General features: G+C 39.0%; 1 protein-coding gene across 1 annotated transcript in view; it reads right to left on the reverse strand.

Annotated features, from left to right (window-relative positions):
- The window catches only part of CTDP1 (CTD phosphatase subunit 1), a 98,189-nt gene extending 72,388 nt beyond the window's left edge, over positions 1–25,801 (reverse strand). The window contains exons 1-6 of the mRNA XM_030235430.2: positions 25,331–25,801; positions 12,293–12,376; positions 8,977–9,070; positions 7,405–7,533; positions 5,932–6,082; positions 629–719 (exon numbers count right to left, since the gene is read on the reverse strand). Coding sequence (XP_030091290.2) covers positions 629–719; positions 5,932–6,082; positions 7,405–7,533; positions 8,977–9,070; positions 12,293–12,376; positions 25,331–25,668 — 887 coding nt within the window. The 5' untranslated portion in view covers positions 25,669–25,801. The remainder of the gene's footprint in view (positions 1–628; positions 720–5,931; positions 6,083–7,404; positions 7,534–8,976; positions 9,071–12,292; positions 12,377–25,330) is intronic.

Raw genomic sequence — 25,801 nt, forward strand, 5'->3', positions numbered from 1 at the left:
CATCAAGAAAAAAAGCCTCTCATTTGCTACAGTCAGGTATGGAAGGGCAATAACTTCTAGTTTTTCATAAAGTTGCATTAAACAGATCTGTCTTAGAAAAAAATCTTGGCTTTATACTCTGAAAAAAGAAAGAATACTCTGAAAAAGATCAGAATGTGAATTTAGACTAGAATATGAATTCAAGGCTCTAGATGACCTAATTTCAAGAAACACTAGGAACAGAAGGTGCTTTTAGCACATTTGAAAGCCAGAATACTAGGTATTCAATTATGAATTAAACTCCAACTGAGAATTCTGGTTTAATTTAAAAACCCACAACATAAAAGTCATTATGCAAGATCACAAGACAAAGTGGAAATATGGTTGTTATTACAAGAATAAGAAGTGTAAGTGAAAACATGATTCCATGGCATTACACTTACTGTTCTGCTACCACAGAACCCATTAAGTAGCGGAAATGCTGCAATGCCCAACACCTCAGTTTTACTGAGATGGTGCTGATATTTAAGACACAGACAAAGAAGGATATGAACACATTAAATGCAGAGGGAGTCATTTTTATTTTATTTAGCATATCTTCTCTGTTTGTTGTTGTGTTTTGTATAATGTCTAAGATCTACATACATACCTAAGGTTCCCAGTTTTAGAAAATGGATCAATACATTCATCCCTTGACAATATCCGATGGGAAAAAAGCTTCTTTTCAGGGTCCAAAAATCCTTTTGGAAAAAGAAATTAAAAAGTTAATGTTCAAGATGTTTGGTCCTTGCTTATATTTTATATACTTCTGCTATTTTATTTGTGCAACAGCAGTTTAACTGACAATTTTAAGGCAGGAGATCAGATGGGAGAAAATACAGTGGATCAAGTATTTGTAGCTAATTCAGCGAGACTAATTTTAAAAATTCCACCTAATTTTCTTTCAAGATGGCAACAAAGCTGAATTTGTGACAACCAAATAAATAAGGCTGAAAGAGATATAGCAGGTGATAGACACACGATTTTTACAACTTACATTTATCTCTCTATAGTTGGTTCTTTAAAGCTAAATGCTCTCCTCAGCTCATTATGCCTAGGGACTGCAGAGAAGTCTCACAAGAGTCGGCAATGTGCTGCAATATTTAAGCACAGTGGGAAGTTAAGAGACAGTTCCAGCCGGAGCTCTTGCATTTGTAGGTTTTAAGTTGTACCTCTAACAACTACTTCAATACATTTACACATAATGAATATATGCCAGGACTTCTAGAAATTTAGGCCCAGTTGTAGTAACTTTTCTGACTGCACTCTTTAAAAAAGCAAATGAACAAACAAAAAAAACCCAAAACCAAAACAGAAGCTGTGCTAGCTGATCTTCAATAAAGTGCTATTATTTAGGAAAATGTTGACTTGGGTGTACAAACACACATGCACATGCTTCTGAACCTAGTCTCCAGTAATGAAGTTCACCTTCATGAGCAGATCACAGCCACATAATTGCTTAGAAAGAAACTGGCATATTACATGCTAACCTGTACTTTTGTTTTACTGAATTCGTACTGAAACTAGTACCAACTTCTCATTATTTTTATGAATAATACAAAGCAGTCAATACTTACTTGGGAACCATCTTTTCAAGTTTTACTGTCTTTTACTTTATTGATGGCCATATTATAACCAGAAACAGAATTCAAAATGACTACGTAGTTCCTCTATGGACCAACTTTAATGTTCTTTCAAGGAGCTCAGATTTGCACAGAACATATGTTCAACTCCTTTTAACAGTCTAGCTCCCAAGAGTACCTTAAGTTGGGACTTCAAAAACAAAGTTTAAAAAACCCTAAAAATCAGTCATCACTTCTGAAAGTTGATCCTGTATGTAATTAATATTGATGTGTAATTGGAATAACTTAAAACCCATAAAAGCAAGAAAATTCTGAGTTAAGGACAGAGGTTCAACCTTAACTCACCCGACTATGCTTAAGAATTGCTGCAAACTCGTAGAATCATCCCCTGTAGTGAGACCCTTGCAGTACCTAGGCATAATGAATTGAGAGAATTAGCTACAAAGATTTATTGCTGTACACACATATACTTTGACAAACTACAAAAGCTGTCACACAAGTTTCTGTTCTCCCCAACAAAATTCTACTCTGCTAATTGTCTGAATAGACAGGAACTCTCTACACTGAATTAGACAGAAGTGCAATGATTACATGGAAAAACTTCAGTGAGGCACTCAGCTGCAATGTTGTCGAACTAAAACTGTAAGAAAAATGAAGCTGAACTAAAAAAGTCCAAAATGCAGAAAGCCTGGCTGCCAGAGATTAGAGATAAGGTAGCATTCCTTAAGCTTCCCAGTAATAGTTTACCACTAAACTAAAAATACACTGAGGATAGAGCTCATCAAAGACCCATCTGCAAAGATACAAGCCCACCTTAAGAGAGTCCAAGGTTAAGCTACCTGAGTAACAACACAGAAAACAGCAGTGGTCTCTTTTAAAAAAGTTCTTTCCAAGTCAAACTGGTTTCTTTTATATGTTTCCTAGTCAACTAAATCAACATGAACAATTTGATGTTTTCACATCTCAGGGAAAGGGCAGGTAACATTTCCCTAATTTCATAATTTGTTTTCTTCAACACACCTGCACCCACCAAAGCCACTCCCTCACTCTCCTCTACAGCGGGACAGGGGAGACAAAATACAATGAAGGGTTTGTGGGTTAAGATAGGGACCAAGACAGATTGGGACAAACTGAGCTTCCATTTAGTCTCACAAATTAGACACTGTGCAAGCTATGCCCCCAAGTTTCTTGAACAAACTGAAGACACTATAATTATCCTTTGCCACACTAGGAAGGACTATCCAGAGGACTCATGTAGCAGATTATTGCCCCACTTGTTTCCCATCTCAGACTGGCTCTTTGCACACAGACTTACTAAATCCTATTGCCTGCTCTCTTAAAAGATAAAATTCGAAAATAAGTAAAAACTAAGTTAAAACCATCAGAAGATACAATGTTGAGAACTAACTCATATTGGGGATGTCTCAAATCTTAGAGAAAGATTGTGTTAAACAGGAGTTCCCAGGAGAAGTTATATAACAGTTAGAACCAACATGAATTTGAATAAGTCCTTTTATAAAAATAAAACTAAAATAGAATTTCTGAAGAATCAGGTTACTTTCAGTTCTACTTGAGATTCTACTTTACAACCTGGAAAGAGCTGTTGACCCAATCTTTCAAAAGCTGGGACAATTTCAGACACTGGTGATTATACACACACACTGTATACATCCTGTAATATACTTGCTGTAACAAATCATACATATGAATGCTCTCAACTTGGTCCTCCTTCCTAAATTTGATCTAAATCTGGAGTGATTTCACATTGCTTTATTGTTGCTTAACAGCTTCTGAACTTAAAATTCTCTGTGGCATTTTACAGCTAGCTTTTAAGCTGACATCTGTTTTAAATATATCAAACTTCTCCTATAGAAAGCAGAAAAAGAAATTAAGTAACAATTGCTCAAAAAATTATTTAGCAGAGAAATACTCCAGGGAGCTCTAGATAATAAAATCCAAAGCTCATCTTCATAAACATACTACCAGATAGCACTTTGTAAACATGTCAAACTAAAAAAGGGTTTAATATAAATTATTTCAGCAGATATAAATAGTGTTTACAAATACCATCTAATCCCAGTTAACAGCTAGCAGGAATCAGCTGAGATGAGAGAAAAGGACTGACAAGATGTCATCTCTTTTCAAAAGCCCTCTAGGACATGAAAGAAGCAGCTCAGAGATCAGAATTCACAAAGATATATAGGATGTCTACAGAGGACTTAAGCAAACAACCTTTTTCTTATGAAAAATATCCCCAACATTTTATAACAAGTTCTTTCCTTATGTAACAAAGGGATAACAAAGTATCAAACTGACAGCTCTGTGAGAAACCAATTGACCAATACTGCCATCAAGTGTTCTCTATATGTATCATCTATGTATTTCCCTAGTACTGCACCTTGGCTGCATAGGTGGACCAAAGGCTGCACCCAGTGCTTGTCCACAGGCTTCAGCTGAAACGATCCCCAGCACTGCACAAATAATTAACTTGCAATTTGAGTGCTTTTGATGAGGTTAGACAGCTTCAGGCAGAAATCCAGAAGTCTGTGGGTGACAGGAAGCAGCAATACCCTAATTTGGTGGCTATTCCCTCTATGGAATAAACGGGGTAGTTTGAGCATGATGACCTCAATAATTGTCAGCCCATTTTAGTCTCTGAGCCCCAGTGAGGATTACCATGCAGTGTGGCAGCACAGGCACTGCATGGTAATCCATATTGGAGCCCAGAGACTAAAATGGGCAGAGGACCAAATCACACATTGAGAGAAGACAGGGAAAGCACTTAGACATCCTGAGTTAACTACCTCTGCAACTCCTCCCTGGCTCTCAATGCCATTTGCAATACATCTTCTGACCTTAGGCTAGATCTTGTCACACAGATCCAAGTGAGGAAGACTGTCCTCTCACTTGTATTTAAACCTAGTGCTAAGAAAACTATTCCTCTTTTGCCACAGAAAATAAAAACACATTCTAAGAAGGACAGAAAGGCACAGAATTGTCCATGCATTAGCAGTACTCAACACTTAATCCAACAGCAAGACTGACAAAGCTTTAGGAAGATTCTTCAAACTATGATCAAAGACTGAGCGACAGAAACATTCACTTGGATTGGCAGGAGAGGACATGCCTTAAACTTTTCAATGAGTATTAGCTGGAGACCACAAATAAACACCACATTTTGATGACAGAAATATTATATGTTGTCAGGCAGAAGTCTCTTACAATTGTCATTACAAGTGTCTTGTATGGTATTTAACACGCATAAAGAATTGTTTGATTACTTTTTTTTTTCTAAAGTATTTTAGAGCTAACTAGGATAGCTAGCTCTCCAACTATTTTGGAATCATCCCTTCTTGCCAAGAAGTGGGATTACTGGGACATTATTGATCAAAGCACTCCTGACGATATGACAAAAAAAAAAAAAAGTGAAAGACAACTTAAAAAAAACCTAGGAGACATGGAACAGCAGTATGGATAGTTTGACAGAGTTATAATCTAAAATAGCGTTAATTATATCATCTCAGACCAACAGATTTGATAAAAGGAAGTTTGAGGAGAAAATGCTCTTCTGACAGAGAAGACTAAAATTGACTTTTATCCCATCTTGATAGTTTAAAACTCATGGTGTCCCTGCTAACATGATTCAGACCCATACATTCGCATAACCAGGGCAGGTTTCTTTTATGCTTCTCAAAGAAAACCACATTTCAGCTAGAGCCAGTGACCCACACAGTAGACTACTATTGTTGTAATTCAAATAAAAGTTTTCACTTGGAGAAAACATTTTTAAGTTCTTGAGAGAAAGATGTGAAAATATTGCTAGATTTCTGTTTTTCATGAAGTAAGTGTCTCTCAGCTCCAGGACACAAAGAGAACTGCTGTAAACAGATTTATAGCAGCAGAACTTCCTTTGGTGAAAGCAAACCATACAGTGGTGCTGTTCCTCACAGGATGAAATGATGCCACATTGCTGAATTTTACAGAACAGTTACATTAGATTTGTAAGACAAGTGAAGTTGCAGATCATTGTTAGGGTCCATCAACATAATTTCTTACTTAATAAGAAGGCACTAGTTAACAATCTGATTCTCTAACCATCAGTGAAACAAAGCAGATCTGATGGGGGAAAAAAAGGGATTATTTCTAAAATTACAGGCTATACAGGCACTGCCTTGTACACGAGCTAAGAATTCTACCCACAGGACTGTTTAGGAGGTGGCTTTGCACAAAACAAAGAACAAATACTTGAGAACAATTGCATAAAGAAAATTAGTTATATGAGTATGAAGGCAGGGTAGGTAAATATTGTTAAATGCAACATACTACTCACCTGCAATTGTATGTGCATACAGTCTGCTGCCAAAAGTAAAAACATGTAATTCATAGAGCTTGGCAATTTTTTCCAGGAATTCCTTACAATGAGGACGCAAACGTGTGTGCAACATAGGCTCACCTCGACCTAACTGGAAATGAAATATTCCCTAGAAGAAAAACCATGTTGAATATTATCAAAATAGCAAACAAAAATGTCAGTATTCCAGAGCTACCCTCTTCCCTCACTTCAACTTTATTTGGTCCTACTAGATCAAAGTGGGTTTTGGCCACAAGATTATGTAGATAAATAAAATCCAAAGCACGTTTTTGCTCTGTGCCAGGCAGTCCAACAATAATGCATTCAAATGCAGGAAACGGTATTGCTGAAAAATTTATGATGCAAGTGGCTTTCATTCAAATCTTTACTTATGGCAAACCAATCTGAGAAACTTCTCAATGTGCTCATTTCACAGAAGTTCAGTATGGCACTACAATCAATACCTCACAGTGAACTTCTGACAGTCTCATTTCAATATGCATTGAGCTCAGATAAAATATTTTCTTCATCCAACAAAATATGCCTATGGAAACATAGCAACAGAGAGCAAACCAGGAAGGAAGGTTACAGATGAAGATCCCAGGAAAAAAAACCTTACAATATTAAAAAAAAATCATTTTCTCCAAACCATGAATTTATACCAATAGAGGCACAGCTTTTCAGACACACAAGATTTTCGAATCCTTAAGTTGAATACTCATGGTTCCCTTTTCTCTTAATTGCAATGTACATTTCTAGTTCGCTTTTTCCTAGCAATTGAGAACATATGCTTAGCCTACTGGACACGCAAGAATGGCAAGAGGAAAGAAAAGAACTAAGCAATCAGAGTTTGCATGATATTGATGTTTGAGTTTGTAGCCTCTTGTTCCAGACACTGTATGCATTTCAACATGTTTCTTGTTTTAGAGCTTCCAAATTAGAAATGCTACAAGCCAATACCGTTTGTCAGTTCAATAACAAGTGTTTCATGAAGAAATTAAACACAACCTCTCCCCTCCTCACTCCCCCAAAAAAGATTTAAAAAAAATCCCTACACATACTCCTGGAATGACTGAAAAAGGAACACTCAGGATTGCTGAAAAAGGGAGTTTGAACAGTAATTCACTGTATCTGCCTCAGACTTGGTAGTCTCATTACTGAGTACTCAGCTTGTGAATTGCAGAGGAAGGAAAGCAGAGATTAAAATTAGCTACCTGAAACATCTCTCAAAATAATTACAAAGGAAAAGTGCAGGAATGCATGAATGGAAGAAAAATGACCATTTAAATGTAGAGAAAAAGGAACATATTACAGAAGACATGCTTCTCATTTTCTTTTATTCTTCAACTACAATTTTACCTAACCACAGAATGTTCTGTAAAAGATCCATCATTTAAATATTGTTAGAAACACTTCTGTTGTTATACTGGATTGAAAGGTAACCCCAGATACCTTATTGGACATTTGCTGGCAGTGCTGTTCTGTAGTATGGATCAATGTCTGGTCCAAATCTACCATGAGCACCAGTTTTCTATTTCGATGTAGTCGCTGCTGATCTTCTCTTCCCAGCTGTTCAGCTTGCTGTAACAGAAATATTCATTGCTAAGCTTAGCTGCATAGAAATACATTAGCTGGATCGCCTTTTGTGTACACTTAAGGAGCCCTTCTGCTACAAACTAACTGCACAAGAAATGATGCCTCAACATAATTGTAGCAACTGCAGCTGTGGAACTATTTTTTTACAGAAAAAAAATGCTCTCAAAGTCTACTCTCAGATCTTTGTGACACTATTAACTCCTAAAATTCAAAGACTCAAGACAAAACTTTCAAATGCAACAAATAAGTAACCACTGATTTAAGGCCCAGTGTCCTGATAGGAAATAGCAGTAGCTTTGAACATAAAGGAAAACTCATCAGTAGGTGTGAGAACTTTTCACTGCTGTGTCCAGCAATTTTGCATTATTAAGTAAAATATGTCTGAAAACCCCACACTAAGTATAAAGCTGACACTCCTGGTGACCAAAATGATACCTGTGAACTTCAAACTACAGAATGTATGCCTTCAGACATAAAAAGCTAAGATTATGCAGTGCCACACAGGCACTCACATTAAGACCTCATAATCCAGTCACTATTTACTCCTCCTGCACATATTTACAAACTTTCCAAGTACCACGTGAAGCTCTGTATTCATTGACTAACTTCTGATAGCAAGTTGCAGTGTTACCCTCAAGACAGCTGAACTTTAAAGTCAGAGCACTACAAAGCAGCAAGGATCAAGTGCAAACTGCCCTTTGAAACACTCCTCTGTGATGGGGACACCTCTAGCTGCCTACATCTTCAGAGTTCCCCTCACTGGTGTTCTTTGAATTACCAGAAAAAAAAAAAAATCAAGTAGTAATATAAAAAACTAAAAAGACACCAGGTTGGTAAAGAAGATAAACAGAATGTTCATCTTTAAAATAAACACGCTCCTTCCCCCTACACAAACTGAGGGATAAACAAGCATATTTTGATAACTCAGATGAATGTTTTAACTATTAATGGATTCGGAATACTTGGGAGTGTTCGAAAAATAATGAAAGAATTTTACCATCCAGGTAAGTTGCAGCAAACTAGCATCACTATATCTAGTGGGTCAATTTCAAGGTGAAGGTTAAAGCTAGGTTTGAGAGACATTGCAAGCTTTGAACAGATGTCAGCTAATGAAGCTTTTCACTAACTGTTCACTCTTGGTGACAAAAATGTTCAACAATTAAGTTTACAGGCTGCTGTCAAGTTGACATCTTTGCAGTATACAGCTCTAAGAAACACCAGTATAAACCATGAGAAAAATCAATCTACGCTAAGATAAACTCACAAAACCCTGGGGCCACTAATGTTCAACCCCAAATTCCTCTTCAAAGGGACGCCAAACTTCCTGTATCAAGTACATACAACATTTAAAAAATCACTGTAATTAAGTTTCTCAACTGTGGAGCTACTGTGAAAGGTGTGAACAAAGAAAAGCATGATGGTACTTACCTCAGAGCTAACTTTCAGTTCTGGGACACTGTGAACCATTGATACAGTTGCTGTGGATAATGGCACGTTCTGTTTTCCATTTTTGCTTCGTATCCTAATCACATAGGGAAAAGAACCATCACATGAGAGAATACAAGTTTAGTGAAATGTTAAACAGACTAAAAGCTGTAGCCTCAAACTAATCACCACCAAAAAAATGATTAAAAAGAGCTATTTTAACTAACACAACTTTTCAAATTCTTGCTAATGCAAGTGTCCTAGGTTGACTATATGATGCTTTTATCCCCAGTTGTCTGTTCTGTTTATTCTGAATAACAAGTTTTGCACCTTTAAGACTTGTTCCAGAGAGTGAACAAGGGAGAGAAGAAGCGTGCAGTTTGTTCTCAGACACTGCACTCATTCCTCCACATTCCTGCTCCTGGACTGTGTTATCTGCAGATGGACAGACAGCAGGACAGAGCTCTTTTTTGCTTTTAGTTAGTTTAGCTAGCTGAGGCAAAGAAGTTCCCTGGACCCTGTTTTTTTTTTTTTTTCTTTCCCTTTTCTTGGGCCTGTCTAAACCTGCTCTGGACTGAACACCCAGAGGAGCACCGGGCCAGGCCTGGGCCGTGGCATTTCCAGCAGGGGAGGGACTGATAAAAGACTGAGTGAGCTGAACTGCAACCCGGGGAGGGGACTTTCTGGGTTTGTCATCTCTTTTTGAGCAGCAAGGGGTTTGATTGTTTAATTAAAAGGTTTTTTTCTACTTTTCTCCAAGGAGATATTTTCTCCCAGACCAGCTGGGAGGAGGGGCCGATTGAATCTGCTTTCCTAGAGGAGACCCTTTGGGAGGTTCTCTCCCAAATTTGCCCTGAACCAAGACAGCAAGTTACTAGACAAAATGGATTGAGATCAAAGAAGTTCACCAGAAAAAACTGTGCAAAAAGTCACTGTTCAAAGTTATACTTCCATACAATTGTTTCCTAACACATGTTTTCACTAAGATGAAACAGAGCTATGTATTGATTTGCATCTAAAAACAAGCTATAAACAAGGGAAAACTACTAAACCACTCAAATTTAAAACTACTCAGTTTCTTTTTTTTTCTTTTTTGCAATCACCCGGCATGCAATTATCTCCTTGTTTTCCAAGCCAGAATATGAAAAATATAAGCAAAGGATGGGCAAAGTTACTCTCTGCACACAGACTGACTTACAGGTGACTGCTGCTTCAAAAATACCATTGGAAAAAAATTATGTGTGCAGATATAGATATCAACACAGAATAGGTGCTACCCTTGTGTGCATACATGTATGTGAGACAGAGTGTGTGTGACTGCACACACAAGTAAAAAATTGCTTGAAAACTCAGAAAATAACCCTGTATAGGATCCCTTTCACTAGCTTACATCAATCAATTTATTGTGAATTCTGACATCTAATTGCTCCCTAAATTAAAAAAATCTGCCATAGAAATTTTGACTTAGGTGACACATGCACATATTTTAATTCTCCCATGTACCAGTCCCATCAAGGACAAGATTTAGTATCAGATCTACAACAAGAGTTAAACCAGATTTCACTTTGTGACAAGCAAACTGCTCAGGATCAACTCTACTGAGCTGAGTTGAGGCAGACACAACCACAGAGAAGTATCCTTCCCCATACCATAGTGTATGGCAGCATTGATGTCCAGTACAAAATAATACAAAACTATTTATTTGGTCTTAAGTCTGTACATTTTAGCATCTTACATCCTTTGCTTCAGAGTTCAGAAAAATTAATCTTTAAATGGCATTTTAAATGAGCCTTTAAAAATTACTGACTGTTTTCAGACCATTAGTTGCAGGACTACTAAGAACACTGTACTGGCTTTTCTCCAAGCAAGAAAAGCATCAATGCTTTTGAATTGTCTTCTGATGCAGGCTCAGCAGCCATACCACAGTATTTCAGACAAGCCATAAGCTATTTTGTGTAAAATGAAGACACAGACATAAGACATAGTAAGAATTAATAAGTGAATAAAACTTAATTTGCTGGATACCTTGAATTTGTCTGGATTTATTATATGAAACAATAACAGTAGAGCAATATTTAGATGTGACTGTATCCAAACCTCAAATCAAGTATTCATTCAGGACAGACAAAGCCCTATTCATGATTATCCTAACTTTGCTAGGTTTACCAAATAATACTTGTTCACAAAATATTTATATTTATCTCTAAATAAAAAGTTATATCCAAACATTAACCAGGCTTTTTCTTCAACTCTCAATATTCAGTTCACTTGTACTGGTTTGTAGGATAATGTTCACAAAATAATTCTTAACAATGAGTATGAATTAAAATGAAACCTAAGTATTTCCAGCCAAATGAAATGAGTATGTAACAATAATTTATAAAATCCAGGCAACTATACAGCTTGTTTTGGAACAGCTGTTGAAGTAGTAACTTGCTATGCATAAGAAACATACTCTTTTCCAAGCAATGAGACACAGCAAAGGAGAAATACAATAATCTTTTGAATTTGCTTTCTTTTTTTGCCTAAGGCTTAAATTCCTTTAGTTCCATGGCATAACATTTCACAAAAAATTGAAAACAGTTAAGAAGCCTTAAATTGAAAGCACTGGAGACAAGCTAGCTCCCATTCAGACACAATACAAATGAAGCAAGGTCCTATGAATGAGACTGCTATTACCTCTCAGCTATTTGCACCTGCACAGACAAAGCTCTCAGGTTTATTAAGCAAGCCACTCTTGACACACCACACAACTCTCAGTCTCTGGTGAGCACATGGAAAAACAGTGTTCTGAGAATTTACCTCTCTACACATGCTCCTGATATTTTCTACCTAAGCCACCCTATACTACCTCAATGAAAAAAGAGCATGCACAGTTCTTAAATCCTAAATGAGTGGAAACCTCAGAGCAGCCTTCTCTTTACATCCTTTAGCAACCTGAAGGCTCCTGGAGAGGAACTATCTACAAGGATGTGTAGAAACAGGAGAAGGGGGAATGGCTTTAAACAAAAAAGGGTACATCTCATTAGCTGTAAGAATGAAATTGTTCTCTGTGAGGGTGATGAGGCAAAGGAACAGCTTGCTCAGAGAAGCTGTGGATGGTCCCATCCCTGTTAAATGCCAGACTGGATGGGATCATGAGCAACTTTGTTGAGTGGCAGGTATATCCCTCCTCATGGCAAGCAGGTTGGAACTAGATGATCTCCAAGTCCCTTCCAGCCCAGAATATTTTATGACTCTATTAGATAAGAAAAGGAAGACCTTGATATCCTAATCAGAAGCAAGGAGAAGTTGGAAAAAAAAAGCTGACAATACTTACTGAGTTAAATCCTGGCCACATTCTGCACACAAGCCTTTCATAACAACAGGATGGCTGCAACCTTCCAGTCTCACCAAGACAGTCCTGAAAAAGATGTACGCATTCCATTTATAGAAGGCAGATTGCAGACATGTAGATTAGTAACCCACAGATTGAATTAATTCAAGGAATAAATTCTGGTTATTACTTGAGTATCATAACCTTAAGATACATGCTTCTGCCACAACATGGCAAAAATACTATCATCTTTCAAATTATTAATTTTCACAACTTTAGAAGTCACTGAATTATATACTAAGGTCAGTTTCTAACCATGGTTTAGCAAGGAAGTTCAATGAGAACAAGTATTGTTTGTCCAGAAACAATTTACATTCACTTACATACAACTCCCCATTAATACCTTACTGAGCTACACAGTAATGAAAACCAAATGCAGAAACTTCAACACCACAGAACAGCTCAGTTCTCTTTTAAAATCACTGAATCCAGCCATTAACCTAACACAGCCAAGCCCACCACTAAACCACATCCCTAAGCACCACATCTGCATGTCTTAAATTAATCCAGGGATGGTGTCTTGACCCCTTCTCTGGACAGCCCATTCCACTGCTTGACAACCCTTCCTGTGAAGAAATGTCTCCTCATATCCAGTATAAAGCACCCCTAGCACAACTTGAGGTAATTTCCTCTCCTCCTATTGCTTGATATTTGGAAGAAGCAACTCCCATCTGGCTACAGCCTCCTTTCAGGCAGTTGCAGACAGTGATAAGGTTCTCCTTTGAACTGACTTTTCTCCAGACTAAACACCCCCAGCTCCCTCAGCTGCTCCTCATCAGACATGTACTCTAGATTCTTTACCAGCTTCACTGCCCTTCTCTGGACATGCTCCAGGACTTCAATGTCCTTTCTGTACTGAGAAGTCCAAAATTTAACCCAGAATTTGAGATGTAGCCTCACCAGTGCCGAACACAGGGGCAGACAAGTTCTATACCAATTTAATCTTATTATTTTCATGGTAGACATATATCGCTTCAATCTTCTCATAAAAATATTTTAATTTCTGATCCTTAAGCCTTGACTCACCACATCTTAAAATAAAGACATAGGAGCTGATATTTTATTCTTTCTTTTAAACAATGGCTAAACCAAACCAAAAATTAGAGCTGGAAACAGAGAAGTGTGACATTCACTACTACAAATTCTTTAGAAGACAAACTCTACTTTTCAGTTGAGTTGTCAAACTAAAGCAGTCCTCAACCAGTTATCAAAATTCCTGGTCATGAAAATATCTTTATTTATTTTATCTCAAACACTTAGCAGTCACTATAAGAGACTTGTTTCCTTCATTACAGATGGAGAAACTGATCTTTCAGACTTTCTATTTTTAAAAAATTCTAAGAAGTAGATAGCAGTAGTTCAGCTACTACAAAATTTCACCTGCTCTGTGACAATGAGCTACAGCATCTCCCTAATGTTTAAAAAAAAAAATTAAAGGTCAAGCAGCTAAAAAAAATCCAACCAAAAAGCAAAAAAATAAACAAAATCTGAGCTCTTTCATAAATGAGTGCAGTGTTTGAAGTGTGGCTTGAAACCTGTACTGCAATAAGCAGACTGCAACATGAAGAAAACTGTTTTGCATGCCCAAATCTCTCATTCATATATCTGACTACTAAACATTTGGGAATTTTAAGCAGAAATTATAATAATACCTGCACCTGCTCACTTGCAGCATGACCCTTGTTCTTCAACAACCAGAAGAATGATGACTCTTCTAAAAAAACTGCAGTTCATGCCCACAGTGAGGATTATTTCACTCTTTGAGAGCAAGAACTAGATTCAGGTCAGGTTTATTTCAAAAGAAGTCTTCACAAGCCATCATATTACCAGTATTCCCATTTAGAAACATGCAGATCTATGCCCTTCTCACTGGCAGCCATTTTCTGCTTAGAAATTACACCTTCTCTTCCTGCGTAGGCATCTTAGATCTCCTTTTTTTTTTTTAAACATGGTATGTATTTCACAGAAGACAAACTGCCAGAAAACAATGAAAAACAGAAAACAAAGCCAATTTGCTTGGCTTTTTAAAAGAACAGCACAAGACAAAGTATTTTAGTGGCCCTTCACTAGTGGCAATTCACTGCGTGATTATTTCACAGATTTCACAGAATTTTGGTCTCCTCTCATCCCTCCATGTTTGTATTATTTCGTTTGACTCTTCTCCCCACTCCCTTTGACAATATCTCTGTCTTTCTGTCTTGTACCTTGATTCACTACTAAGCTCCTTTTTAGGCTACCAATGCACACCAATGGCCATATCAGAATTTTTCATCCTCACCATATGTTCAGTGTATGAATCAGAAATTACAGACACACCTAGAAGGCCAAAAAATGTTCCTCATGGTACAAGGTACAGAAACATGCTTAAGAGTTCACAGTGCCTGAGTATATACCCCAAGTGAATTGGTTTTCAATAGCTGAGAAGAAAGAAAGCCTTTCAGTGCCAGCTTAGAAGCCACAATATCCCTAGACATTCTCTACTTCACAGTGAAGGTAACCTCACATTCCAGGAATGCAACAGGAGAAGCTGGCATACTCCTGTACCGAGATGTGATTCAAAATTGGACATGCAAGAGCCATGATTTTTATATAAAAATTAGAGTTCTACGTTATTCATTGATACTGTTCCTAAACAACCTCTGTACCTTATCTCATACCAAGCATGACCACTAAATAGCAGTTTTGCTCCTGCAAAATCTAAACATAACCAGAACTCCTGGCCACGTGTGCTGGAGATAAAACAAAAAGCACACGATACAAAGTCCTCTGTCATATTGTTCTCTGTGATGCTTAATCCAAAGGACACAGGAAGAACTCCAGAGCCCTGATAAACTTCTAAGCAACATATAACCAAAGGGTCAAGTTTCAATTACAACTGTCAGGATCTTAGGCAGACTTCTCTCAGGGAAAAAGCTCAACACTACATAGTGTTGCAGAAAGAAAGCCTGAACTCTGCTAAGGCATAGGCATATTTAAGTTTTAGCACATGTGTTTTAATTACTAAAAAGGAACAAACACTGACCTTAAGTAGAATGACTATTTTTAATTTCACACCTGGAAGCTCTCCTTTTACTGTTGAAGTGAGGGATTTTCAAAATGTAATAGCCAAGATCAAAGCCAATTATCAGACAAAAGTGAGCTGAATCAAAGTGTGCATGTCTGGTTTTAAATGGCTGCATACACCAAACACAGGGTCAGGTTTCTGCCTGTTCTCTTCTCTGGGTTGTAAGTGAAACCCACTCAGAAGAACAAAGCTTTTCCCTATTCCATTACTACAAAGATAAAACAGATTTCCCCTCCCACTCCCTCCAAATAAGAGGAACTAGGGCACACTTTACTGCTGACAACATTAACAGCATCTTCATCTTCTTCAGCATACACACAGGGATAAGCAGAGCTAATTGGCTACTTCAACAATAGCATTCCAAGGAAATCGCCACAAAAGATGCAAAATCTTATTCTAGTTTTACAAACTGTCCCGACTGTGCAGATGAGCTGGGTGAAGCAACTGGGTAAGAACCACTGCACTGTGACAAGCAAACTCTTTTTTCTGAGCAACCATGGAGGTAGTAGATCATTCCAATACCCAGTCTGATAGCTCAATGACTGCCACAGAACCACGAACTACCCACATGGTGTCCTTAGTACAATGAAACTTGAACTAGTAAATAAGGAAACCCAGTCTGGGCCCTCACTCACATTCCTTCCAGATGTACTTGTAAACAACATAGAAATTAGGTGTGCCATTAAGGTAAAATTTTACGTTTTGTGGCCACAACCATGAATAGGAACAGATATTTACCAACAACCTCAGGATGCAACTGATCATAAGCTCATCACTGTTCTCCCAGTACTTACACATACCCTATTTCTAAACCAAGTCTTTTAATAATATCTGCTTTAAGTAGGCAGCGTGGTAAAGAAAAAAAAAAAAAACAAGGGGGAAAGATTTTATGAAATCCAACATGAAGGTTTTGCTTTTATTAACAAAGGAAGTCAATGCTCATGCTATTCCTAAGGCCTGGTAATTATTGTTGACACCAAACAGAAGAACTTTGTATCAAGCATAACCAGGGCACTGGATCATGGTAACTGATTGACACTGGAAAGCCAAAACAGAGTTCCTCCATTTGTGCTACACCTCAGTTGTAGCAACCAGTTTACTGGATCAAGGGAACCCACTGCAAACAAAAAGCATTACCTTAAACATTTTATTATTGCTTAAATTTTCTTTTGTTGGTTGGTCATTTTTTTTCAGCATGATATAACACTTCCAGCAGCAGGTGCAGGAGTTAAAGAAGAATAGAAACAAGAACTTGAGATTTTTTTCCATAATAAGTTTATTATCTGCATCAGGAGGGGCTGGCCAGCTACAGCACATGAGTACAATGGCCACAAGATGCCTTCCTAGTTGTCTTCAGTAAAGCTCTGTATTTTAAGGATACTCAGCATAACACAGGAATAGAGAGGTTGGTTCCCTCTGTTACTCAGAACGAGTCTAACCTGACTGTACATTAACCACTGCCTTCTATTACAGCTTAGCTTCACTTCCAGAGGCAACAGCTCCAATGTCATGCTGCCAGAGAAAGGCAATGGCCTACTTTCTTTACTCCCCACCCTCGTGTTTCCTCTGAAAGCCCACCTCCTCCTCTGGCACTACCACAAAAGACAATTTCAGTACCCTGCAAGGTAGAACTCACCAGTCCTAACCAAGTTTTCTGCTGGTTTTAGGGTCAAGCAGCTGGTAGAACCAGTCCAGCAAGGGTGACCGATCAAAGCTGCAAATGTTTCACAAACAAGGCAAGACACAGTCTGAACAACTCACATTTTCTCTCCATAGCAACCAGGCCACTTTGTTAGCATTTATCTTGCCTGTCTGTAAAGACTAGCTTGGACAACTCCAAGTCATGGAAACCTAAGTTTTATTTATTATCTTAAAGTCTGCTTCAAGGTACCATGCACTGGCATTGCAAATATAGTGCAAATTTACAAGATGAAGGTACTGCCCTGCACTGACTCATATCCCATGTGAGTGCTGGCAGCCAAGTAATTGCTGGGTTTCCTCAGGTCTGTTTGGTATAAAGAGAGACTCAAATACCACAAGAAACACACAGACCAAGCTGTGACCGTGATCCCTTAAAGCTGCTGCCCTCAAACTGATGCCATATGCCCTTCCACTTTGCCTTAGAAGATGTCCAAGAGTACTAGTGCAGCAAAAGGAAATGCTGGTGTGCAAGTGAACAGAAGTCACTGCCCTGATTTGTCAGAACGCTCAAGGGGATCTTAATGGCAAACTGTGAAGGGGTAAAAATACCAAATGAATACATCTTCAGATTAATGATTATTAATACCAACCATTACTGAATCAGCAAACTGATCTAGAACAAATATGAGCACAAAATCCTTTAGTTGTCAGATTAGTTAGAATCAACCTAAAGCCTGCTTCTACAGTTTCATTAATCAGATTTCTGAAACACTGACATTTTTGTTTGCTGATACCAGAACAGTATCTTGTTCTGGTATCAGGAAGTGTGTGTGTCTGCAGCATTTAGAACCCCTACTAAGGGCCCTTGTGACCAATTTACATCAAACTACAGCCTTTGTTACATAGGACTCCAGTTTTGTAGCAACGATATTTCCAAAGCCTGAAACACCTTAGTCTCACCATATAAGAGTATTTAACAATTGGATTTATATGTCTGACTCCCATTGATATCTGTGAGGAAGGAGAGAGTCCTTGAATAATTGATTAAAAATACCAAGGATTCACAAAGACAAATGGCCCTTATTGCTCCAGGCAACACACGGCCTACAGCCTCTTCAAGCTGTTGGAGGAAATGTCCACTACAGCAGCCACTTGACTTACACTCAAGGACAGCAAACACACAGAGCTGCATTTCAAATATGCATGAATTCCAAACACCTCACCTAAGCAAGTCAGGCCCCAAAATCCCCCAAAACCTAAACAAAACCCCCACACCCTAGCCAAGATAACTAGGTAACAACTGCTGTGAGCAGTATCTCACAGAAAGCACAGTTCACACTTGAAGGCATCATCCCAGTTCTCCAAAGCTAATGGGGAAATTAGCGGTCTTGAGATGATTTTTCCTCTGTTGAATACAGACTATTCACAACTAGGAGTTAATGTGTTGGTGAATTTTTTTCTTTTACTTTTCAGGCAAAATACCTATTCAGGTTGAGACTAAGGTCATAAATGCCAAGAAAAACACAGGCCTGGAGTTTCTGGGTTTTATTTATAATCCAAAATATATCTTAAGCTTGAAGTAAATCTACTTCCTCGATTTACAAAGCTTTAAGTATTTCCATTTACTTCTGGAGAAGAGTTTGCATCACAAGCAAAGAGGTAATACTCTTTCACCTTCTATGCAGACATCTGTGAACAGTTGCACATTTCAAAAAGCCACTTCTAAGAGTTAACAATGTATAATCTTTACATTAGATCTAGTACATCTTTCAAATATTATTTATGATGTTTTTTATTTAGAACATTTTAAGTCAGAAGTATTATTACTTATGAGAATTCAAGACTAGTTTATTTTTAAAGGGAGAAGGTAAGAATACAGTTCTCAATGCTTTTACACAGAATCTCTTCAAAATAATCAAACTCACACAGAATTAATTCAGAAGTAGAAAGATGCAAGCCTGTAATTCTGTAACTTTTATCTCTAGCAATAAGTACTTTGAATAATCACAGAAGAAAACAGGCTGTCATATCTCAGTAATTCATTTAAGAAATAAACAGTTCTGCAGCCCACTCCCCCATTACTGTTGTCAAATGCTGACATTACCTTTATGAATTTGCTTTTCTATTGCCACTTCTCTCTGACTGCAGTATTAGTCATGCAGCAGTTCTCAAATACCTGCTGCAAAACTCCACCTGGGAGTCGAGGAACATCCATCTGACAGCAGGATGAATCCAAATCTATGCGATGAACCCTGGCAATCTAAGTGGCACTTACTCAAAAATTTGAACTGACTGAGTACTGACCATATAGCCTTCTAATTGGCAGAACAACAACGAAACTAAAGCTGCAGTTTTCTCAAACCACACTTGAACATTCACATCAGTTACTAAAGATGGTACTTGCAGATGAGCTGCTGCAAATCCAGAGAACAGTCTTGGACTGATTCCACTACTGGCTAATTGTTGGGGTTTTTTTTTTAGGCATACAACTCTCTCTCAGATAAAGGCATAATTTCCCCTTATCTCAGACCAACTAACCACTGCATTCCTCCTACACCCTGTCAAGATCACCTGTAATTACCAGAACAAATCTGGTTTGCCACCTGCACCTGTAGGTTCACATCTAGACAAAGATTAACAGATGAACACCAACACAGCCTAGACACCAAAGCAGAGAAAGGTGACTGAGAGTTTCAAGCACAAACACACACAGAGCTGACACCAAAGCTATAAACACGGGCTTTACTTCTTCCTGTGCAAAGAAACCTGTGAGGATCCTGTGATCGCTCCCCCTCTGCCTTGGAAAGCTGCATCTATTAACAGAATATTACACCTTCTCCAAACATTTTATCACTTTTCCCACTAAAACCACACACTTAGGCAATCACAGTCCCTTTGCCTGTTACTTCCAAACAGCAAATAAAATGGGAAGAGGCTTACTGCAGAATGCACGATCCTCAAGTCTAACAGCTTCCTCCCATCCTTTCCTTTAATAGATCCTGTGGCAAACTGAGCTGGATGCTATATCCTGCATGCTCTCCTCTGGGACTTGCTGCTAAACCAGATCAACAAAGTTACATAGGAAAAATTAACAACTTTTACCATCCTTAAGAGCAGTTATGAACCAAACTGTCCTAAGTTACACCACAGTGTTCAAACAAGGAGCAGCAGCTCCACATTTGACAACAACCATATGACAACAGCATCACGTGAACCCAGAAACTCAAGACACTCTGAAAGCAGAGGACAACTTAGAAAGCTGCTCAGCTTATTAAAGGTAAGTATGATAAATAGCGGTAAAGTTGATGAAGTTCTCTTCTTGAGCAATGCCTTCCTTGCTTAAGGCCACTTGCCCCTCCATGGCCCTTCTGTGAATGAGAATCCACAGCATTCATTCCACTAAGCTTGGAACAAGACCATTTGCCTTTCACACCTTTTCAAATACTGCAAAGTCTTAGATGCCATTTTCAAACTAGAAAACACTAGAAAGCAAACAAATAGGCGTTATTAAATTCTACTGTATCAAAAGCACTGCCTTATGCTACACTGTTTCTTAGAACAGTTGTAGAAAAGCCATTTGGTTTTTTTTTTTTTTAAGATATTAGTGCAATAGTGACCTGGCAATATCCCAACTCTTGTCTTCAAAAAGGAAGCATTTCCTTTAACATAGCAACACTGTGTTAAAGAAAACCAGGGGAGCCTTTCTATCTTCCAAAGCCTTTTAAAGACCAGCAGTCTCTCCTGCTGGTGACAGTTCTATCCTTCCCCTACTTCCAGTTCCATAGGTCTAACTTCAGCATAACCAAACTTAGATAAAATGTATAATCAAGATCCTTAAACTGTAACCTGTAATGCATTACTTGCTCTCCAGGAAGTAATTTCATGCTCCCCTATTTGCTTCAAAAGGCAACTACAGCCAATTCAGCTATCCATATATAGCAGAAGACTTAAACTTAACCTTTGGTTTTTTAACTACACAAAATAGATTACCATAAGAATACTTTAGAAGTGACAACTTACAATGAATTGTCTATTATCATTTTCCAAAAGAGGTCCCAAAAATTAATGGCTAGTAGCCCTTTACTGAACCTTGAGGCTAGTATGTCAAGACAAACTTTCAGAACAATTCAAAGCTGAAGTCTTATTGCTCTCTTCCTTCCCCAAACTTTTCCAACCCTTCCCAGGCCAAACATCTGTGTACTGATCAACATAAAAATTAAAGGTCTCATTGCAGTCCCCCCATGAGAATTTTTATTTTAATTTTTATTTTTATACATTTTCTCCTCAGAAGAGAAAAACTACAGAAAATCACATTTCAGTTGTTGAGAAGAAACAACATGCACACTTGCCTTTGAAAAAGACTGGTTTTCTAAACAACTCTAGTATTAAAGTAAAGCTCAAAAATACCCCAAAGAAACTAGACAGCAATGAACTATCCTGTGGGCTTCCAACTTGTTAAGTGTCTAGGAATAGGCAAAAGAGAAGGCAATGAAAGACAAAAGGCCTCATTTAGAACTTGCATCTTTTTCAATATCCAGTTCAACCAAACATCAGAGAGCCTTCTCTTAATGTTTCTTGGTATCACAGTACATGGCAGAAAGAAGCAGGGGAAAATAAAAGAGACTGAAGTCAGAAAGATGCATGCTGAAACTTACTATAAAAATAATGGGATGAATTCAGGCATAAAAAGTAATTAGACAAGAGATACAGTAAGTTAGGATTGTTAAGTATTATTCAACAATCCTCAATGTTTGGCACTGAGGGGTTTTTTAGACTCATAGCTTAAATATTTGCCAGGATATTACAAAAACATTTGTGTCTAACAAACAGCAAGGTGCATTTTCATGTAGTTTATTAAAAGTGTCACCACTTCAAAATAAACTGCAATTCATTAGCATTTTTTCCCCCTTGGAAGACTAAGATATTTGATACTGGGGTCTGGCCTTAAGTGAACAGTAAATTAGGCCCTGAGCCTATGTGACATTAGATAACCAAAAGAAGATATTATTTTAAAAAATATAATCAGGTTTGTGGCACAAAAAAAACCAACCAATGACACAAAAATCTAGAATTTTAGAGAACAAATCCCCACCTCTTTCCTGCTGTCTTCTCCAAAACCAAAACCAACAAGTATTGCTTCACTAGGATTCAGATAGTTTAAACAAGATTTTTATTACAATACAAATGTACTCTGTAAAAGAATGTGAATTTTTGCTAATAAATGTATGCGGTAGGACACAAAGATACCCAAATTAAATATACAGGTAATAAATATTTCAGAAGACCCTTCTAATGTGAACCAAACAAGACACTTGCAATAGTCTGTCCCATCAGCAGGGCAATCATTTTATATTAGAAATGCTTATGTAAAATTTGCATAAAGCATTAATACTGACCCAACCCAGAATCCTGCCATCCCTGTAGCACCTTCAGAATGATTAACCCTGATGGCTAACTGGCACTAATAATACATAGAGCAGTGCAGGATTTTTGGCATTTTATTTGTTGCTCCTGCTACCCATCAAAATTATGCTTCATTAACATCAAAGGCCTTTCATTAACTGCTTCCTGTACTCCCTGTTATTTACAGTCCTAAAAGGTTAGACACCTTTCTCTCTCAAGTTCCAGTCTGACATGTGGGGCAAGCCTACCTCTGCCAGAATAAGCAAAAGTTAGCTACTGCCTGCATGCCCTGGGCTCTTCCCTGGGAAAAGCTTGCACCCCTGTCAACGCTACAAAAAAATTAAGCGCTGCAAATGTGCAAAATTACTTTCACGCAGCCAAAGATTCCATCTCATGCTTGATATGAAAGAAAAATAATCAAAAGTTAGAAATGTGTCTTCTTAATTGGGAGAGACTTCTGCTAAATGATGTCTTTATTTCCAGAAATATTATGATCTGACAAAGAAGAAAATTCAGCCACTCATATTGTTTATCCTCAAATAAAAAGGTTTAATCAACTTATGTTCTCATGTTCTAATGAAAAGGAAAAATATTTTGAATAGAAACATGACTTCTACAGTGTTTAAGGGTCTCAAATACTTGCAAGTATCTTTGGTTCAAAGAGAATACAGTGCTAAATCAGCCAAGTTAATTTTTCTAAAGGCAGCATGGCACCTACCATTCTGGATAGTTTGGATTAAAAAAAGGGCATCTTCTGCAGATGACGAATTAATTTCAGCTGTTATTTACTTTAATCACATCTGTGTTTTAATAATGCAAAATCTTAACACATATTGAAATACTGTTAGTGAAATGTTATTATTTCAATGCCACAAAATGGGAAGCCACAGGCAAGAGATTAAATGTTTGCCAAAACAAACTTTTAAGTGACCAAAGAAATGCAATTATGTCTTCAATTGCTGAACAGTTTTACTACCCTTAGGTCTTATTCTTATGCTTATTCTACCTCTTCACTTGAACTTTTCCCTTGCACTCACCCAGTAAATACCACAGCAACAAGCAACAGAGGAACCTGACTGAACAGTCAGAATTCCAGAAGCACAACACCTAGCAATGGTCAATATTAACTACAATCTTTCAGTTGTGTAAGATACAAATATTCCAGAAGCCAAGAACAACGGTAATAAAGAACACCGTTTATTTTCAAATTGTCTTAAAGCAAGGAATTGCTAATTATAATCAAGTGACTCATGACTAGACAAATTCAGTAAGAACAATGTATAAAAATTGGTGCATTCCAGTCCATGAAATTAACAATGAGCAAAGCTAAAACTAAAATGCTGCTAAATCAGCAGCAGACCCAGACTACTTTAAATCGATTATACTTTTCACTTACAATATTTTTAGTTTGGTTTTTCTTCCAAGTGCTTAGCTAACACAATGAAAAAAACCAGTAAAATTATCTCCCCTTTTATTCAGTGCTAGCAACATGAATTTCATTATGCATACGGCATTTTAAAATCTCAGTCTGTATTTTTAAGATCTTTTTTAGTCTGACCTAGCATTTACAGTACCTTTGCCCTACATCAGGTATTAAAGATTGCATCTGGTGCAGCATGGGCAATAGCAGAATGCTGGTGCAGCACAAAAGGAAAGCCACTGTCTTATCTCAGAAAGAGATATCTCTATAGCAAGAAACACACAGGTTGCACTTCCTCAGTGGCACATTATATTACTGACTGATATAAAAATGCATCAGACTGTTTTCTTCTTGAACCCTTCAGGGCACTCCCACACACAGATGTTTTGCATATACTAGAGAATTTCAATCAAGAAAGTTTAGGCCTGGCTGCTCCCTAAAAATCAAGAGAACTGCAATCAAAGTAAATAGCTTGCTGTCATAAAACAGAAGAAGTAGATTGCTTAAGTAGTTTCCTGCTGAGAAAAAATAAATCTGCTTAAAGTACAGGGTAGCAGGCTATTCGCCCAACTCAACCTAGAAATCTGAGTGCCCCACTAGCAGGTATTTAAGAATTTAAAAGTCAATGAACATTCACAGCCTTATCAAGACAAAACCCATTGCTAAACTATAGGGGAAAAAAAGTATTTTTTAGTTCCTTGTTCTTCTGAAAGATAAAATCTTGGGTGTATTTGTGAAGTCTCATACATAAAAACATCGACAGTATTAAAAAGACAGACTGCCAATATTACGTGCAAGGAACTTAATAATTTAAAAATGCCTTGCTGCACTGTTGCTTCCCATTAAAATTCCTTCTATGGAGCACAAAACGATCCGTTTGCCCGAGTTTTCACCAACCTAACCGCCAAACTAAGAAGAGTATATTAGGAGAGGAGGCAGTAGGCAGAGACTGATGCGCGGGAAGTTCCACCTGAACACGGGGAACAACTTCTAGAAGAGGTTTCCCAGACTGTGGGGCCTCCCTCACTGCAGATATCCCAGAACCATCTGGATGCAATCCTGTTCAACACGCCGTAGGGAGACCCTGCATGAGCAGCGATGTTAGACCAGATGACCCACTGTGGTCCCGTTCAACCTAACCCATTCTGTTATTTCCAAGTAGTGCTTCCAGTAAGCGCAGTGTTTACAGAACCCCGACACAGCAGGAGGGACGCACCGCTGCCTGAGACAGAGCTCACAGCGAAGGGCTCAGCTCTGAAACACGGGAGTGCAGCGCGAACCCTCGGCACCTCCGGCCGCTTCCTCCTCCTCCTCGCACAGCAGCTTCCCTGCGCACAGCCCCGGAGGAAGGGCCTTTGCTTTGTGAGCAGAGCCGGGCCCGGCCCCTCGGAAGAAGCGCGAAAGCCGCGTCCCGCCAAGGCCGCCCGCCCGCCCGCCCCCGGCCCGCACTCACCCGGGCGCGATCACCTGGCCGGGCCGCGCGCAGAGCTCGCGCACCACGCCGGGCCGCTCCGCGCGCAGCCTGCGCTCGGGGCCGCCGCGCTGCGGGCGGGCGGAGGCGCCGCTGGCGGCGGGCGGCAGCGGGGCGGCGGCGGGGCCGGCGGGGCGCGGGGCGGGCGGCGGCGGCAGCGGGGCACAGAGCGCCAGCACCGACCCGATCTGCACCGCCGCCCCCACCGACACCTTCCACTCCAGCAGACGCAGCGGCCGCGGGCCGGGAGCGCGGATCTCCGCCACCGACGCCGGCCCGTCCGTGCCGGGCCCGTCGCCCCGCTCCGGCCGCTCCTCCATCGCCCCAGCCGGGGGCGTAGGGTGAGTCGGGGGTGCCCAGCAGTGGGACCGGACCTGGCGCTGCCGCCGCCGGGGGGGCTTCGGGACGCCCCGACAGTCACCGGTGGCGCCGACGGCGGCGGGGTCACGGCGA

This window comes from Serinus canaria, chromosome 2, assembly GCF_022539315.1.
Source record: "Serinus canaria isolate serCan28SL12 chromosome 2, serCan2020, whole genome shotgun sequence".
Lineage (NCBI taxonomy): Eukaryota > Metazoa > Chordata > Aves > Passeriformes > Fringillidae > Serinus > Serinus canaria.